General features: G+C 42.1%; 1 protein-coding gene across 2 annotated transcripts in view; it reads left to right on the forward strand.

Moving 5' to 3' along the window:
- Nucleotides 1-6,270: 6,270 nt before the first annotated feature.
- GCLC (glutamate-cysteine ligase catalytic subunit) overlaps nucleotides 6,271-19,140 on the forward strand; it is a 47,621-nt gene continuing 34,751 nt past the window's right edge. For both annotated transcript variants that reach the window (XM_078055229.1, XM_078055230.1), the window contains exon 1: nucleotides 6,271-6,897. In XM_078055229.1, the coding sequence (XP_077911355.1) occupies nucleotides 6,748-6,897 (150 nt within the window). In that variant the 5' untranslated portion in view covers nucleotides 6,271-6,747. The remainder of the gene's footprint in view (nucleotides 6,898-19,140) is intronic.

The following is a 19,140-nucleotide window of genomic DNA, read 5'->3' on the forward strand; positions in this document are numbered from 1 at the left end:
AGTAACAGAGCTTTTAATAGATCTAATGAGTTTTCATTCTTTAAAACTGAATTTTTAAAAAAATGTAGGCAGGGGACTAAGAACTCTGCAATTTAATATTAATATTGGTGTAAGTATATAACTGGTCTTACATGGACAGAAAATAAGACCAGGAGAGTAGACCAGAGCTGGATCAGTAAGTGGCCACAAGGAAAAGAGAAACAAGATAAAGAAGGGGCCCTACCCCCTCTTATCATGGGCTCCATCAACACACTGGAAACTAGTAGTATATTAAATAGCTGTATATATTTGTGCACACGATGACTGCAAATAAAATGATACTAACCATTGTATATATCAGTGCTTCTCCACTAGTCATTTTGATGACCTTAGAAACCCTCGCAAATATTTAAAGAAAGGTACCCATGGGGACACCTGGGTGGCTCAGTTGGTTAAGCATCTGCCTTCGCCTCAGGTCATGAACCCTGGGTCCGGGGATCAAGTCCTGCATTGAACTCCTTGCTCAGCGGGTAGCCTGCTTCTCCCCCTGCTTGTGCTCTATCTCTCTCTGACAAATAAAAAATATTAGAAATTTTAAAAAATAAAAAAGGTACCCATCTAATATTTAGAGTTAATCCTGATACGTGTAGACCAAGGTTTCTCAACCTTCATATTGTTGACATTTGAGGATGAATAATTCTTTGTGTGGGGTTCTCCTGTGCATTGTAGGATAGGTCGTTTTTAGAGGAGTTGATTTTTCCCCTCAAAATACCTATTAAATTTTAGCCTAAGTAGTAAGATAAGCAGGAGAGGGTACTGTGTGAGGAAAAATACCTTCCAGAAGTACAATTAGGTTACTCCTTTGTTTTTGCTTTTAGGAACTGGTCTTATCGAAGCAAAATTGCTTGATATCCAGTACCATTTCCTTTCTAAATGATGTGATTATGATAAGTGCCTTTTTACATTTCATCGTCCACAAATGATGGGGTGCTGTGTGCCAAAGTTCAATTATTTGGTGTTATCTAATCTAGGATGAAGTTCACATATATTTATGTGAACGAAGCTGAGTGAAATGGGAAGAAAAAGGTAGAGACTAAAATTAGGATCTTAAAAAAAACGTAAACACATGCCTTAAAGACTGTACTCAGAATTGACAGTGGGCCTACTCTGACAATAATAATTATCCCTGCCAGCCATTGTGAAACAGTTGATACTACATGTGACAAGGACAGATTTTTAGTTTTGTTTTTCAATGCAAGGTCACATAAACTAGAACGATAGCTAGAAAACTTGGAATAAAAACAATCGGTTAACACCAACTGTCTTCAATTTCAGGACAAAGGAAATTGATTCCCAGTAAGGGATTAGCCTATTGCTCATTCCTTTTCATCTTCTTGAATCATCCCTTATACCAATTGCTCAAATTGTCTTTTACATTCCTTACTTAGAGCTAACTACCTGAGATCATACACCAGTGAGATTTGCTTTAAATTACTGGGAGGGAGTGAATACCTGACATGAGATTAGCCATGTGGTCATACCGAAGATGGGTAATAGTTACAATAGGTATATTACACTATGTCCTCTGTACTTTTGTGCTTGTTTGGAAATGTCTGTAGTAAAAAGTTGTGTTTCTTTAACCATACTCCACTGAAAAAGTGGGAGTCTACTGGACTCAGCCATTACCTTTCCTGCCCCAACACATCAATCTTGGCATCCTCATCTTCTTTCCTAGCATCTCACAAGAAGGCCATGATACTGTTAGGAAAATTTCACCACTTGACATGTGCTTTGTATTCTATTATGCCTCCTGAGAGATCTTGTTTCTAAAGGCATCCTCTCTTGTTCCCATATCTTTAATCCCCCCCCACACTCCTACCCATCTTCTTTACACAGTCAAGATTTCCCCATCTTAATTAAAGGCCTTCACTTGGCAGAACAGACCTTTTGCAACTCTACATGAAAATAAGCATGTCTATACTTTAGAAAAATCCCTATGAACTAAAAGTCAGCTTTAAAAACCAAGTTGACAGAGGTTCTGTGTTTTGTTGACTTGGAATGACAATAGCACATCTCAGCAACATGCATTGGAAATACTACATAATTTAAAAAGATTTGCACTTTTTCAACTAATTTAGTAGCATTGACATCAGAGAATGTTTAGGATGGAAGGGAAACCTCATTTGAACAGGTGGAGAAGGAAGGGTCCCTGATGATAAAGAACACCACTTTACTTAGATTGGGCAGGTTACCCTGAGCTAGGGTGAAGAAGACCAGTCTTTTGGATACTGTGCTTCTATGATAAAGCCCTGGGTGTACTTCTTCAATGTAGTCCAATCAAATTCCAAGTATAATGCAATGGTAGGGGAAAATAATCCTTTTTGCATCTTTTGCATTTTGTACTGTGTACACTTAAGAGATAGCTGTTTGTTTCTACCAACTAGTTAAAATACAAAGCAAGAAAATCGTAAACGCCTCACTGTCTGAACAGGTCTTTGGGGGGCAAGGGAGTGTCAAAGGAGAGGAGGGCTTAGTGGGGTTAGAATAAAGAGCCAGGAAAAGCCCCCAAAAAGAAGCCCTCAGCTTCACCCAGCCTGTGAGGTACAGTAGAAAGTACACCGGAGTTCAGATCCCTGCATCGCCACTACCTGTTATTTACTATTACTGGATCTCGGTCGCCTTATCTATAAAACCTGGCAACAAGCAGGGTTATTCTATGTATTCCAGATCAAAGTGCTTGGCGTAAAGCAGGTGCACCATGAAGAGTAAATTATTGAGACCCCCGGGAGAGCATCTCAGGGATGTTCAAGCCAACAGAACAGTAAGGGCTGGGGCAGATGACCGCAAGTGGCCTGAACCTGCAAAATTTCTTCCTCAGAGACCCTTAGGCACAACCCTTCTGCTTTCTTCAGTTGATCTCTGCGGAGCTGCTGACTCAGGGAAAATTGGAACCGGCGTGACTACAGGGAAATGTATTTTTTCCTCCTTGCGGGGAGGCCGGAAAATCAACGAGTCTGAAATGGCTGCTGCAACACTCTGAACAGCAGCCGGGGTGGGGGTGGGGGTGGGGGAGTGTGAAGAGTGGAGGGCCGTCACTTTGCCCCCGAGCAGGATCCCCGGCATTGACCTCTCGCACGGAACCGGCACAAAGTGCTGAGTCACTGGGAGGCGGTACCGCGCGTCTGGAGGCGGGCCCCGCGCAGTCACGTGGCGGGGGCTGGATCACAACAACGACGCGGCGTGCAGCGCCCGCGGCCCGCGCCGCTTCCTCCCGCGACTGAGCCGCTCTTCGAGCATGCTCAGCTCGGCCCCGCGGTGGCGCCGAGTCGCCAGCCTCCGAGCTCCACGGTCCGGGTTTTCCGGGCGGCCCTGGAGGCGGGGCTTGCGGCTGTCGCCGGGGTAGGAGGCGGGGAAGCGTTGTCTGGATCGCCGCTGGCAATGGTAGGTTCAGGCCCACTGAGTCCAAGTTTTTTCCGCGGAAGATGTGAATAGGAATCCGCCGTTGGGCAAGGCTTGGAGAAGAGCTGGTTCTGCAGTCTACTAGAGCCTTTTCCCCTTAGCGATCATTAAACCCGTAAAAGATCTGTCCGGGGCTGGTCGCTGAAAACCTACTCGTAGAAGTACTGAAGGAGAAGTAAACCTAAAAATGAAAAACATTGTCAAATAGAGGGGATTGATTGTCGTTGAATGTGACTTCTGTTGATCTGTGGTGGGTTTCTCCCCGCCCCGTAACAGCAGTTGGTAAAGGCACTGTGGCGGCCGTGGTTTAACTTTGACATAACTGACCGATAGTGCCACCATGCTGCACCTGATTTGAGATTGAACAGAGCCCGGGGGCTCTTCAGGGTACTGGCTCAGATTTCGGGTAGGAGAGGCCCCCTTTTGTGTCAACTGGAACCTGGGGCTGAATGACTCAAATTACAGTGTTAACTCTCACTACATTCAGTACCACGTAGAGCTTTGGCTAAACTTGAACTTAGTCTCTTACTGAACCACCCTGTCCATTAAAACGGAACTGATATTCTCCCAAGAGCCCAGCTTCAGGTATTGTGAGGAAATCCAGCAGGTGTAGGAGGAAAGTGTGTGCATTGCAAAGTGTAAATGTCTACACCTGCTCTGTTTCAATTAAGAGGAATGCGAGCGACAGAGATAATCTTAAATTTCCCATTAACCACCTTTAAAAACTAACAGAAGCAGGTGAATTAATTTAAGCACTATACTGTATCTTAATATATCCAAAATACTGTTACAGCAACATGTGGTCAATATAAGATTATTAGTGAAATATTTACATTTTTATTTTTGTACTGTCTTTGAATCTAGTATGTGTGTTACACTCACGGTACATCTCCCAGGCCACTAAATTTTCATTGGAAATACTTGATCTGTATGTCCATGTCATAAAATTAACAGACAAAAAAGTAAATTCACATTCCCAACCTGCTCCAAATTTATGTAAAAGTGTTCCAGTAACGAAATGGAATATCAATTTTGAAATTTATATTTAAGTGGATTAAAATAAAACTAAAATTCAGTTTTACAGTCAAATTAGCCATGTTTCAAATGCTCAGTAGCCACATGTGGTTGATGGCTATTGTGTTGAACAACGCAGGCCTATGCAAATGTGAGATGAGATTTTGAGAATAAAAAATGATCATTTAGATGCCTCACCTGCATGTGAAACATGAGCAACACTGCCCCCCCAGCTCCCCAAACTCCCTGCCTTCCATAGAAAGCTAAGATTTATACAAGCGCTTTTCTAAAAAAAAAAAAAAGAATCAAAAGGCATAAATCATCTCTCCAGAGGAAGTCACTAGTGTGGAGATATTTTTTAAATGATTTTATCCTAATGTAGAAATAGATGCATGCACAAATGCAACCAAATTAAGGAGAGGAATAACTGGGACTCAACAGATAAACAGGAATGTGTCAGGTGGAGAATTCCAAGCAGGAAAAAACGGTGGAAAGCCAGGACCAAACAAGCCTGGTGATATTGGTGCAGAGGGTACAAGGAAGAGTGGGTGCAGAAGCTGAGGTTGCTGAGTCAGCCATGAACAAATTAAAACGAGGCTTGATTTTTATTCTTGCTGTGAGCTGGGGATTGAAACATCTCCTGAGCTTCAAACACCCCCACAGCCCCGCCCCCACCCACACCCCACACATACACACACTCCACTCTGGAAATTACAGCCAGACCTTGGGTTTCCATGTCCCCAGTCCCTGAGAGGGGCACATCCACTATGAAGGGGTGTGGGAGAAGAGACTCCTATTACCCTATATCCATTCAGCAGTTAATGAGTACTTACTAAATGTTAACTTTGTAGTTGATGGAAGTGGGCACAATAAATACACACTTTCTGGCCTCAGTACATGTCTGATCTAGTTGCTGTCACTTTTTCTCTCCTTGACACATCATCACTCTGTCAACACAGATTTCTGGGGGTGAGGTACCTCCTTTCTCTTTTCCACCAGGATAGGGTCAACTCCAGTTGTTTCTAATATCTTCTCCTTGGTAAGCTCACGTGAACATCATTTTAGTCACATAATGGATGAATATTAGGTTTTGCTTTTGGAGATGATTCCTTCAAAAAATCCATCTGGAGATGTTGTCAAAGTCCCTTTCGTTGCAATGAATGGTGTCTGGGCCATCCAAAGACTTTATCTCATCAAATAATTAATTTAGAGAATACACAAATACTTGTAATATTTACACATTGTATATACAGAAAACTTGTAGACAAATTGATTCCTCTTAATAACCAGGTAATTTATTGGCCATAGACTCTGCACATCTGCATCGTGCACACTCTTACAACATCCATAAAAGATAGAATTAATATAATTTTACACCGGTACGGAAATAGCGTGCCCAAGATCTCACAGTAAATAGTGGAAACTAGAATTTAACAGGTGTTTCATCTGACTCCCAAGCTATGGAGTTATTACCATACCCTGCACCTCTCATCTGTTTTTTATAAGCGTGAGGCCTTTTCTCACCTCAAAAAGAATATAGTGGGTTGTTATTAATTCCAATAACCAAATTTTTTCCGCAACACAAAGTTTATCTCTTTGGATTAGAGAACACAGGTTTTTACGTATCTCCTTTGCCTAAAGCATGCGGGACCTCACTCCACCCCCCGCCGCCCCTTTGACTCCGCCCCAACCACGCCTGCGCACGCCTCCTCCGAGGCCGCCTTTGAGCCTCTTTGGGCGCTCGGCCACGCCTCCTCTCCTGCACCGCCTTCTTTCCCCGCCCCCGCCCGTAGTCTTTAAAATCCGGAGCGACGGATCGCGCCTTGGAGCCGTGAGTGAGTCGATAGGAAGACTGGGCATGCTCTGTGGCGGCGCAGGTCTTGGTCACAAGTAGGAAGAAGCTACTGCACGACACCGGTAAAGAGAAGCGAGAGCCGCTGCCGCACCGTGCCTGTGGGGTCCGTCGCCGCCGCCTCGGAGCAGGAGCGGGGCGGGAGCCGGAGCGGGCAAGGGGCGAGGCCGCCGGGCCGAGAGCCGCCCAGCCTGCCCTCCCGTCCTCTGCCTCTGTGTCCGCGCGGCGCGCCGGACCCCTGAGTCGGTCACCTGGGCGGCAAGGACCCCGCGCAGAGGAGCGGAGCGGACCGTCTCTCGGCCGGCTGCGGCCCAAGGGCGCCCCCGCGGGGCGGAGCAGCCGCTGCCGCTGCCGCCGCCGCCTTCTGCGGGCAGCTGAGTGTCCGGCTCGCGTCTGAGCGAGCGGCCGCCGTCAGCCCCGAGGAGAAGGAGGCGGGGGCAGCCATGGGGCTGCTGTCCCAGGGCTCGCCGCTGAGCTGGGAGGAGACCAAGCGCCACGCCGACCACGTGCGGCGGCACGGGATCCTCCAGTTCCTGCACATCTACCACGCCGTCAAGGACCGGCACAAGGACGTGCTCAAGTGGGGCGACGAGGTGAGCGCCCGCGGCCTCCGCCCCCGCCGGGCGCCCCTGTCAGGCCACTCCGCCTCTTCTTTGTTCGGCGAGGCGCGCCCCGCGCCCCCACGGCGGTCCGCGTCCTGCGGTGCGCCCCGAGGGTCCCCAGACGCGTCCCCGCTGCGGCACGCTGTCCCTGCCCTCACCCGGCGGGCGTCCGGGGCTTTCCCGAGCATGGGGCCCTGCCCGAGCCTTCTCACTAGACTTCTCTATCCCATTCATTCATTCTTAGGGTTTTCCCTTCATTCAACAAATGGGTTAGGCTCTGGGAGGGTGCGAGCGTGAGCAAGTGTGACATTTGGTGCTTCCAGGAGTTTTCAGTCTGGTATATCCGCCGGCCGCGTATCGCGATCTAGCGTCAGGTGTCAAAATGCGCTTTTGCGATCAGTGAGAAAGGGACCAAGTTGTCCTAGAAGGGCCTTGCTGCTAGCAATCAGGTCTTGAGGATGTTCGCTTCTGCCCCATCTCATGCAGGTTACTTTTAAAACCCCAGCTGCTTCTCATCAGCTTTCTCGCACTCTCTTCACACTCCCTTCCTCACCCTCCCCGCTTCACCACCACTTTATAGGCATAGAACAGATATTATGGCTCGGTTTTCCTAAAGGGGAGGAAACTACTTGTTCCTGTTTAATTCTGAATGGGAACTCTTGAAGCTTCGCAATTGGGATTTGTTGGTGCCTTTCTGTGGCCTGGATCCAGTGTCTAAACTTTACAAATCAGTGTTTCAACATGTGTTCTGCCTAGAGCTGAAATGTCTTTGCCTTTTCAGTTTGTTGAACCATTGTTTATTGGAATGATTTGGAAAGCATTGCCCCCTTTATATTTAGTTTTCTTCTGCCAAAGCTTTTTGTGCTCTCCCTTCCCGTTTTTAAAAGTCACACGTAGATGCTATTTCAATAATTAAATGCTTTTTGGGAAAGTGCATCTGTTTGTTTTCACCATTTGTGTTCCGTGGCTTGCTCAGGTGTAAATTTATCTTTTAGTTGATGTTACTACCCTTGACCCAAGCGTCAGGGTGGTGCTACGCCAACGCAGAGTCTGTTTCCTCACAAAATTAGTTCGTCTGTTTCTAAAGTTGGGAGATAATTCTGCTTTTCACAGTGGAATTGTGGTGTTTTAAGTTAGAAAAGTATAATAGTAATTCACATTTATACTAGAAGGGGTTTGCCATACTTTGGACAGAAAAGGGGTACAGTATTGTGTTTGGTGGTAATTCTTCAGTTTTATTCTAAAGTTCCTTGTTGCTTCATAGCATCTTCCGTTGTGTATGTTCATTTATGTATTGTGTGCATTTAATGATCTGTTTTCTATCCCCCGACCCCCGGTTTGTTTTTTTTTCCTGTCCCACATCTCTTTGCTTCTTCCCCCCCCCAATAAAGCAGCATCTTTTGGAGTGGGAAATTTATTGTCTAATAGAAGCCATGAAGTAGAAAAGTTATCTTAGAAATTAAAAATAACACACTTCTCATAACTTTAAATTCTGCTTCAATTATGTGTAGGGGTGGAGTGTAGGATTTTCAAGAAGAGTAAAATTCCTGCCCACAAGTGTTGACAGTCCAGTCGGAAATAGGCAGCCTGACACATAGGGAAGAATTCAGATTGTGAAGGCTGCTCAGATGGTTAAAAAAGAAGAAGAAAAAAAAAAAAAAACCTTGCTCTACTTTCTACTCCTCAAATGGCACTTCACCTTAGTCCCCTGAAGTTGGTTCTCCCTCCCATCCCTGACCTGTGGTATTGCAGGAACGAATTCTCCATTGTGGTATCTCTACGACTGGGCAGGGAGGAGGTGAGGTTTTGGAAGAGGGTGGGGAGTCTCATGCCGAAATATTTGCTGATGCCTCCAGTATCATGTCAAAGTAATCACTCTTATGTTACAGAACATTATTTTTCAGACTGCAGGTCATGATCCATTAGCGGGTTGAGAAACACGTTTAGGTTCTCCCTAGACTTTTTTTTCTCTCCAGAACTTTAAAAAAAAAAAAAAAAGGAAAGAAAAAGAAATGGAATTGGATGAAGAGGGACCACTTTGTCATAAATAGCAAGTATAGCATGTCAAACTTTTGAGTTATTTGAGGGTGCGTGTGAGCAGGTCTGTATTGAGTCGCATGTAAATTCTTAGTATGGTTGCCACTTAAGGAGTTTGAGAGCCAGACTCTCACATTTATCTTGGGAGGCTTCCTTGATGAGCTGAGCCTTTGAAAAAGAGCAGGAGAGAACTACTCCAGTGTTGGCGCCATTGCTTACACATAGGAACTCACGGATCACATCTGCTGAAGCAGAAGTCTGCAGGCAAGGCCAGGCAGCAAGCATGCATGTATCGTATGCAGAAGCCTTGAGAAGTAACTGAGAAACAGGCTGGGCAGATAAAAGTGGAGAAGGGTGTGGTGGGTGGTGTGGCCCTGGAGATGGAGGATGGCCTCGCCAGACCAAAAATGGTGTTTGAGATGTGATATGTTAGACTGCTTGGTGTGATACCAAATTACTGCTTTTTGTGGGAAGTTTTGGTCTTAGAAGCTTCCTCCTTGCCCCCCTGCAAAAAAACAAACAAAACCCTTAAAACTGTGGTTAGGAGACCCTGCCACTTTTGGAAATGCTCAGCCCTAGTTACTAGGACAGTATTTATATCTGGTAGTGTTTATCAGAACTCTGGATTTGTATTCCAGGGCCTGCCAAACTGCCTGTGTGATTGTGAGCCTCAGTTTCCTCTTGTGGAAAATGACAGGGTTGGACTCTCCTAGCTTTTATAGTTTGAGTAAGAAAAGTTTCAATAAGATTTTTTCTTTAAATGTACATATTTCAAACCAGAATGTTACTTTTTGATATTCACCTGCAGATAGTCTTTAGACTGTTGAGTAAAGCCAAGGCTACCACCAATCGCTGTGGTAAAAACGGGTTGTATTCTGAAGGTGTATGTCTGCTGGCTTATTGGAAATCAAAAGTATTTTCCTGTGACAACCTTATGAATATGTAGATTCCCAGATCAGCTTACAGATGCGTTTCACCTTTGGTGGAACAGGTCCTAACCCTAGCCACCATTTATGGTTTCTTTAGGAGATAGTTCTAAGTCCTGGCTTGCCGGGAGAACAGTTCATTTTGCCCCAGGATGGGGACTGTGGGGGAGAGGTAAGATGGCTCTTCTTGGGTGCTCTCTTGCCTGCTAAGCATTCTACGTATGCAGAAAAGAAAGCACTTACCTTTTCACAGCTGACAAAAACTTTTCAGGTGCAGATTTTGTTTTTAACTGGAGTGTGCAGTAAGAACAACTTTTGAATTCACTCTAGTGTTAGCTGCCTGCCAGGCCTTTTCGGCTACTTAACAACAGAGACATTATCAGAATTGAAATCTGTCTGACTTCAGGTCCATTTCTTAAACACGTAATACCAGGTTTTGGATTATTTACAATGTGTATGAGATTTCATCAAATCTCCTTTTACAGAGTTCACGCTACAGGTTATAGAGGTGTCAGAAAACAACATTTAAAAGCAAATGTATAGTTTTTCTAACTTTTCTAACCCAGTGTAGTGGCTCTTAAAGTTAAGAAGGTGAATTGTCCTCTAGTTAGCAGAGAAGTGCATGTGAACTTAGGAAAATATATGTCCTTAATATTTGAGTGTGTTCTTACCATGCATAAAGCCAACAAAACTGGGATGGGATATGTTAAGGGCTGATATGTCATCCATTGGGTTTGAAGGACAAATTTGCCTGTGTAGATTAAGAATGCTTAAGTGACTATTTAGAAAATGCATAGCTTGTTAATTAATAAGCTTATGATCCTATAAAAAAATAACATAACTCTGAGCTATAAATCTAGAATGGACAAACACATTTTCATTTGAGTGTAAATTAACATGTAGCTTTGGACAAATTGCTTTATCTCAACCTCAGTTTTTTTATCTATAAAATAGGGATGATAATGCCTTATAGGGTTATGAAGATTAAATGAGATAATGTTAATGAAATGGTTTACAAGTAAGTGCCTTGCCTTTTGAGTGAAGACTCCTAAATGGTAACTTAAAACATTCACTTGGAAGTTCTTCAATATCTGTTTATCTCATTTAAATAGCCATGGTCAAGCAGACTCTTAATGATAGAGCATAAACTGAGGGTTGCTGGGAGGGAGGTGGGGGCATGGGTTAAACAGGTGATGGGGATTAAGGAGGGCACTTATGTTGAGCGCCAGGTGTTTGTAGGTGATGAACCACTAAATTCTACACCCGAAACTAATATTAGTACTAACTAACTGGAATTTAAATGAAAACTTGAAGAAATAAATAATTAAAAAAATAAATGGCTATGGGGAATGGGGCATTCCGTGTATGTGGGTATTTTTTTAACCAGTTAACTTAAATTTGTTTTTTCAGATAGAATTATATTCCATTAGCTTAGTTATTTTTGATGGTATTGATTGTATTTGAGAACTATAGTATTTCTAAATTGCATTTTAAAATCTAAATTTTGTCTTAAAAATGCATTATTGGACACTGACTAGAATTAGATATGGAGTACAAATATTTCTTGATAGTCATTAGGAGTGTTCAGGTTTCTTACATAGGTCATTGAGTATTTTGTGACCTATAAAGCAAAGTTGTTTTATCTTTCACTTTGCTATCACTGTGGACATTGTTTTAACAGTATTTATTATTCACCTGTCTCTAAAGCACAGTGGTGAAATCAAGGAAAAAATTTGTGTTTCTGAACTTTTTATATACTCAAGGCATCTGAATGTGTTGTTAAATTTAGAAAACTATATTGGGGGCATTACTGACGTTGCTGGTATTGGATGGGCCATATTCTCATAAGCTTGCTAGTTAATATTCTCTGTTTATACATACTTTAACCAAGTTAGGTGGATTTTTATAAACTCTTTACCACCTTTATTTTGATATAATTGACATACAGTAAATGGCACATACTTAAAATATACAGTTTGCTAGTTTGATAAGTTTTGATATATGTATATACTTGTGAAACTACCACCACAATCAAAATAATATACGTCATCTCTAAAAATGTCCTTGTGCCTCTTCCTAATTCCCCTCTTCCCTCCCCACTTCCACAGGCAACCCCTGATCTGCTTTCTGGCGCCATAGTAGACTTTGCATTTCCTAGAGTTTTATATCTAGGAAATCATAAAGCATGTACTTTTTTGGTCTGGCTTTTTAAGCTGCTTGTATATTTTGAGATTTATTCATTTTATTGCATGTATCAGTAGTTCATTCTTTTGAATTACTGAGTAATATGCCATTGCATGGATATACTACAATTTATTCATTTGGATTGTATCCAATTTTTAGCTATTACAAACAAAACTTGTATCAACCTTAATGTATGTACCTTTGTATGGATTTATGCTTTTATCTATCTTGATTATTCCCTAGGAGCGGTTTGTTTTAATTTTTTTTTTTTAAAGATTTTATTTATTTATTTGACAGACACAGCAAGAGAAGGAATACAAGCAGGGGGAGTGGGAGAGGGAGATGCGGAGCAGGGAGCCTGATGCAGGGCTTGATCCCAGGACCCTGGGATCATGACCTGAGCTGAAGGCAGACGCTTAATGACTGAGCCACCCAGGCGCCCCGATTTGTTTTAATTTTTAAGGAAACTCACAAACTTTTTAAAAGTGGTTGAACCATTTTACATTCCTAGCAGCCATGTATACCAGTTTGTTTGTCCACATCCTTGTCTACACTTGGTATAGTCAGTTTCTTTAATTTTAGCCATTCTAATAAGTATGTGATGGTATTTCATTGTATTTTTAATATGTATTTCCCTTGACCAGTGGTGATGAGTATCTTTTCATGAGATTATTTGCCATCCGTATGTCTTTTTTGTGAAGTGTGCTTAAAGCCATTTGCCTAGTTGAGTTTTGATAGTTCTTTATATATTCTAGATATAGTTCTTACCAGATAATTTACATTGCACATATGTTCTTCCAGTCTATTTTCATTCTCTTAATAAGGGTGTCTTTTGAAGAACAGAGTAGTTGTTCATTTTAATGAAGTCCAATTTGTCTGCTTGTTCTTTTATGGATCATACTTTTGGTGTGGTGTCTAAGAAATCTTTCCTTAATCCAAGATCACAAAAGTTTTCTCCTGTATTTTCTTCTAGAAGTTTTATAATCTTAGGCTTTACATTTAGGTCTGTGATCCATTTTGAGTTAGCTTTGTCTATGGTGTAAGGTATGGATTTTTGATTTGGGTTGCCCCAGCACCATTTGTTGAAAAGACCATCCTTTCTCCACTGCCAGAGATACATGGCCTTTGTAGCTTGTCTAATTCCAGTAGTCTGTCTGTGCGTGTGGCTTTATTTCTGGATTCTTTGTACTGTTCCATTGATCTGTCTATCTTTGCCAGTACTATACTCTTTTTATAGCTATAGCTTTATAGTACGTTGTGAGATCAGGCAGTGTTAGCTCTCCAACTTTCTTCTTTTTCAACTTGTTTTGACTTTTCTAGGCCCTTTGAATTTCTACAGGATTTTTAGAACCAGCTTGGCAATTTCTACCAAGAACAAACCCTCCTGGGATTTTGACAGCAATTGCATTGAATCTGTAGATCGATTTGGGAAGAATTGACATCTTAATGAGTCTTCTGACCCATGAACAAGTAAATCTTTAATTTCTCTTATCCATGTTTTTTTAGTTTTTAACTTACAAGTCTTTCACATCTTTTGTTAGATTTATCATGGTTTCATTTTTTTTCCTATTGTAGATGGTATTATGTTGCAATTTCTGATTCTTCCTTGCTAATAGATTGAAATAAAATTGACTTTTACATATATATCTTCTGCAACCTTACTAAACTTGAACATGTGGGATACAGTTATAACAATGGTTTTAATGTCTTAGCTAATTCTTTTGTCTTTGTTATTTAAGATTAAGTTCAGTTTTATTTTTTTCTGAATAAGTTTCCTTCTTTGCATGCCTGGTTATCTTTGATTGGATGTCAGATATTATGAATTTTACCTTGTTGGGTGCTTTTTATTTGTATATTCCTAACTATTCTTTAAGCCTTGTTCTACAATACAGTTATTTGGAGGTAGTTCAATCCTTTGAGGTCTTGATTTTATAATTAAGCAGATCTGGAGAAGTCTCTAGTTTAGGGCAAATCCTTCTACTGAGGTAAGACCTTTGTGAATATTTTCCCCATTGCCCCTGAATTAGGACTTATTCTATTCTGGCTTGTGGGAACACACTTGGCCCCAGCTTTGGGTACTTGCCTCCTGTATGGGTTGCTTTACTACTGAATCCTTAAGGGGGAGCCCTCTGCAGATCTCCAGGGTTCTCTGTGCAGCTCTTCTCTATGGCACGTGGTCCTGTGAACTCTAATTGATTTGGTTTCCTCAGGCCTTCAGCTCTCTCTCTCTCTTCAATTCAGGGAGTACTCCAAGTTCTGCTTCACCTTCCTGCCCATGATCCTAGAGCCTCTCTTCCAGGCAGTAAGTTGGGGCAATTAAAGAGCTCACTTCGCTTTTCTCCCCCGTATCTCAGGAATCTCTGCCTTGTGTTACTGCTATCCAGTGTCTTGAAAAAGCTATTCCATACACTCTCTCTCATTTTGGCTATTTCAGGTGGGAAGGTAAAACTGGTTGCTTTTACTCCATCTTGAGCAGAAGTAGAAGTCTTTCCCATTTTTTCTACAGCTCTGTTCTCCTTTCTCTGTAAACTTTGTCCAAAGGCTGGCAGCCCTCATGGTTATAAGATACCTCCAGCAACCAACATTTAGCCAAGTTTTTATTTTTTATTAATAAAATATTTATTTTTAAGTAATCTCCACACCCATCGTGGGCCTTGAACTCACAACCCCAAGACTGAGTTGCATGCTCTTCCAACTGAGCCAGCCAGGTGCCCTTAGCCAAGTTTTTTTAAAGTCAGGATTTTCTTTGCCTTTATGCTATGATGTTCATCACTTAGTATCCCTGTTTTTCATCCTGTGACTGGGTATTTGGTGAAAACACAATTATTTGAAACGTTTGCATACATTTTATGAATAGACTTTAATTTGAAGATGGAAGTCTAAGCCCCGAGTCTTCCCCTGAATGTGTGATCTTAGATATAGAACTTAAATTCTTAAGACCACAATTTCCTTATCTGTAAGACTAATCACAAAAAACTACCATTTAGTTTTGAATTGCATGTTTACATATATATAGTTTCTAATTGTATTTTTAACAATTTAACTTTCAGAATACTCTAAATTCCATTCAACTTATAAAAATCAGGAAATGAATACAAGAAATGGTAGAATCTATTTCCTTACCCTGTCACCTTCTGGGTTTTAGCATTGGTCTAAGATAATATACTTCACTGGCTACTGACAAAGTAACCTAATTATAAAGCCATGGATACTAGGTTTCTAGAAATTTTTTAATGTCTTAAGCCTATTTTAGCCTCACAACCTTTCTATTAAAAGCAAGATGGTATTGCAAAAATGTTTTCTTGAAAACTGATATTTCAGTTTTACTTACATATGGCAAAACACTAAAAGCTTTATTTCCATGATGGATAATTTTTAAATTAAGTATTTATTGTGTACTTCCTAATATATCAAGGACTTCCTGTGTTAGGTCATGGGGTTGAAGAGAGAAATCAAGACAAGTGAGAAGCTCTCTACCCTTGAACTCTGGTGGAAGGCAGGTGGGTGGACGAGCGGGAGGGAGGAGAGGAGGAGTTTGCTGTATATCTAGAGATCCTGGGAGTCTTATGGATGGAAGGTGGGGATGGAAGGTCTCAAAGGGAGATGGAGAAGCAAGGAAAGGGAATGCACAAATGTGAGATTATGGAGGTGCCTGATGTTGAGGGAGTATTGCTGTAACACAGGACCAAAGCAGGGAAAAGGGAATGGCTAGAAGTTGTGGCTGGAAAGGTGGGTTGGGTTCAGGTTGTTGAAGGTCCTTTGTAATAGGCCATGTCAGGAGACATAGTATTGTAAGTCCAAGACTGGTACAAGGGGGTTTCTTCTAGGACCCTTTGGTCATAGTGTGAAATGGAATGGGTTGTGAGGAATAACTAGAGACAAGGAGCCCACACTACAGAGGACATGTCATTGCTAGGAGAGAGAAGAGAATGTAGCCTAGGACTCTGGAGATAAAGATTTGTGTATATTAAAGAGATACTTTAGGGCGCCTGGGTGGCTCAGTCAGTTAAGCATCTACCTTTGGCTCAGATCATGATCCCAGGGTCCTGGGATCGAGCCCTGCATCGGGCTCCCTGCTCCACAGGAAGCCTGCTTCTCCCTCTGCCTGCTTCTGCCCCTGCTTGTGAGCTCTCTCTGTCTCTCTCTCTCTGACAAATAAAATCTTAAGGGGAAAAAAAAATAGAGATACTTAAGAGAAGGAGTGAAAGGACCTGGCACATGAGGGGTTAGGTTATGTCTCTCATACGCGTTCCTGGCAAAGATGACCAAGTGAGTAAGACTCCCTGCAAGGATGGTTCCTCGGGGAACTGTTGGTTTGGATATTCTGTTCTGGAACCCTTTAATTTAAGGAGCCCTGTACTCCTTTAGGAGAAATACCAGGTAGACAGGAGAAAGCTGGAGCAACATCTGAGCTGATTGTGTGTATGGTGGGGCAGCCACAGGCCTAAAGATGGTGGTTAAAACCAAAGTGGAGAGCGAGCTAGCCCAGGGAGAAGAAACCTTGGCGGCGCCTCAGAACCCTGATAAATACACGTGGGATCCTGAGAGGAAACCGTGTGAGGGGTAGTAGCCCTGTCATGTACAGGAAGAAGAGGAGCACGCTTTCAAGAGCTGTGGAAGGATGGGAACTGAAGTGAAGCCACTGGATTTGCTGGTTGGGGAGGGACTGGAGGCTTTGGCAACAGCCTATCTGGAACATATTAAGAATTTGGGAGAAAAGCAAAAGTTGGTTTCTGGCCAAAATAAATGGCACAAAGCCCGTAGATGTTTTCACAGCTCATAGGGTCCTTGAAATCTTGATTATAATTTTAGAAAGAAACAGAATTGACCTATTTTTGTTGAATTGGATAGCATGTGGGTTTGGGTATCACTTAAGTAGTACCTCCATGGCTATTAAGTTGTCTCTGTAACATATTGAAAATGATTGTAATGGATTGAGTATATTAGAATGATGTCCCTGAGTCTCCACTTAAAGATTGGGTTTCTCAGACATTATTTAAGACATTAGGGAAACATGATTAAACCTCAGACTTCTAGCCAAAAGAGCTCATTTCAGATATATCTTTTTTTTTTTTTAAGATTTTATTTATTTATTTGACAGAGAAAGACACAGTGAGAGAGGGAACACAAGCAGGGAGAGTGGGAGAGGGAGAAGCAGGCTTCCTGCTGAGCAGGGAGCCTGATGTGGGGCTCGATCTCAGGACCCTGGGATCATGACCTGAGCTGAAGGCAGACACTTAATGACTGAGCCACCCAGGCGCCCCATTTTGGATATATCTTGATAGGTATTCAGAAACCTTGGTTATCTGGATTGGTATATCCTTGGAGAGTTGATATGGCTACAATTCTGTTGGACACTCTTTGGAGAGATTTCTGTATGCTTGGGTTTTCTCTGTCTGTCATGGTCAGACAGACCATTTGGGATTTGGTAGTTAAACTTATTTCCAGAACAGGATTACAAAAGAACCCCAAACCAGATGTTCCTCATTGCATAAATGTTCACACAGATCCACTGGTCTTGTCTCCCTTCCCCCCAAGGTCCTTTTTTTAGTCCTTTGGATTTGGTTAACGCTTTTTTTTTCTTTTTTTTCTTTTTTTTTTTCTCCTGGATGCTGATGTAGCAGAGTTAAAACAAAACTGTTAGGCAAGAGACTCCATGACCCTTTTCCTGGAAGCTAGTAAGAATCTAGGCTGTGACTCTGCCCCATGTGGATTACCTGCAGGGGTCATGGACTGGGGTACATGGGGCTTCACATATTTTAATGCTCTGGAGAGAGAGTCAAGATCTGGAAGTACCTTTAAAAGCTGGTTGGCACTTGTCTGAAGTGTTTTCAAGAGTTCAGGGTTGCAGCAGTGACCTGCAACCCTGAAAGTTAACATTTTTTTCATTTGAAAAGTTTTTGTTTGAAAGGATATGCTCTGAGCACTTTAAACCTCAGACAAACCTGAAGAGGTTATTTAGGAGTGTGTGCTTCATTTCCTTCTGGAAATGTTCACATGTTTACACAAGTTGGGTACTTGGAAGTTACCTTTTTATCTAGCGTGCTTTCAGACAGCCCTGCCTATGCTTAAGCATGGTAGTCCTCTCTTCTTGGCCCCCCAAGGCTGCCACTGCTGTATTAAATTATATCTAGCGGTCCTGATCCTGGGGGCTTTAGTACTCAGAGGACTAGGAAGTAAACAAAAGGCTTCTAAGTATAAAGTTTATGCACTTTACTCCTAAAAGTGTCTCAAGCCCTCACCCAGAGAGCACTCACTTAATACACAATTCCTGAAAGCTTGGCATCTGGTTTCTCAGCCCAGGATGAACTATAAACAAATCAATCGATTCAGAGAGCAGCTGTGAAAAGCACATCTAGACATGGCAGCCCATTGTACCTCAAAGAACCTTGCTCTGCTGTGATTCTAGTTAAAGAACTAAAATTGCTAATGAAGTCTGAAGCCTTAATAAAAAATGAAAATGTGTTTAGGATCTTCCAATTGATAGCAGAAGAGGATGTAATCAGTTTTAGAAAGACTTCCGCTGATAGGGCGCCTGGGTGGCTCAGTTGGTTAAGCGACTGCCTTCGGCTCAGGTCATGATCCTGGAGTCCTGGGATCGAGTCCCGCATCGGGCTCCCTGCTCAGCAGGGAGTCTGCTTCTCCCTCTGACCCTCCTCCCTCTCATGCTCTCTGTCTCTCATTCTCTCTCTCTCAAATAAATAAATAAAATCTTTAAAAAAAAAAAAAAAGACTTCCGCTGATATATACATAAACATTTTTAAGAGAGATATGCTTAAAAGGGGTAAGCTTTGGGTAATAAGACAATGCATTTGAATAAAATTACCTTCCTGGCAGTGCATACTGAGTAACATATTTGAGAGTGAAAGAAAAATGGATGATCATATAAGAATTTCTAGAAGAGCTTAATAGAAATACAGAAATACAGATTTCCCCCCACCAACCAAAAGTAGAGCATCCCTATGAAACATTTTGTAACCCAAAATGGTGTAAAGAGAAGAAGCAATTACCGTTAATATATATGGAAAAAATTTTGAGTGTTCCCAGACCCCAAAAATAACCTTAGATTTTTTTTTTTTTTTGATAC

This window comes from Halichoerus grypus, chromosome 9, assembly GCF_964656455.1.
Source record: "Halichoerus grypus chromosome 9, mHalGry1.hap1.1, whole genome shotgun sequence".
NCBI lineage: Eukaryota > Metazoa > Chordata > Mammalia > Carnivora > Phocidae > Halichoerus > Halichoerus grypus.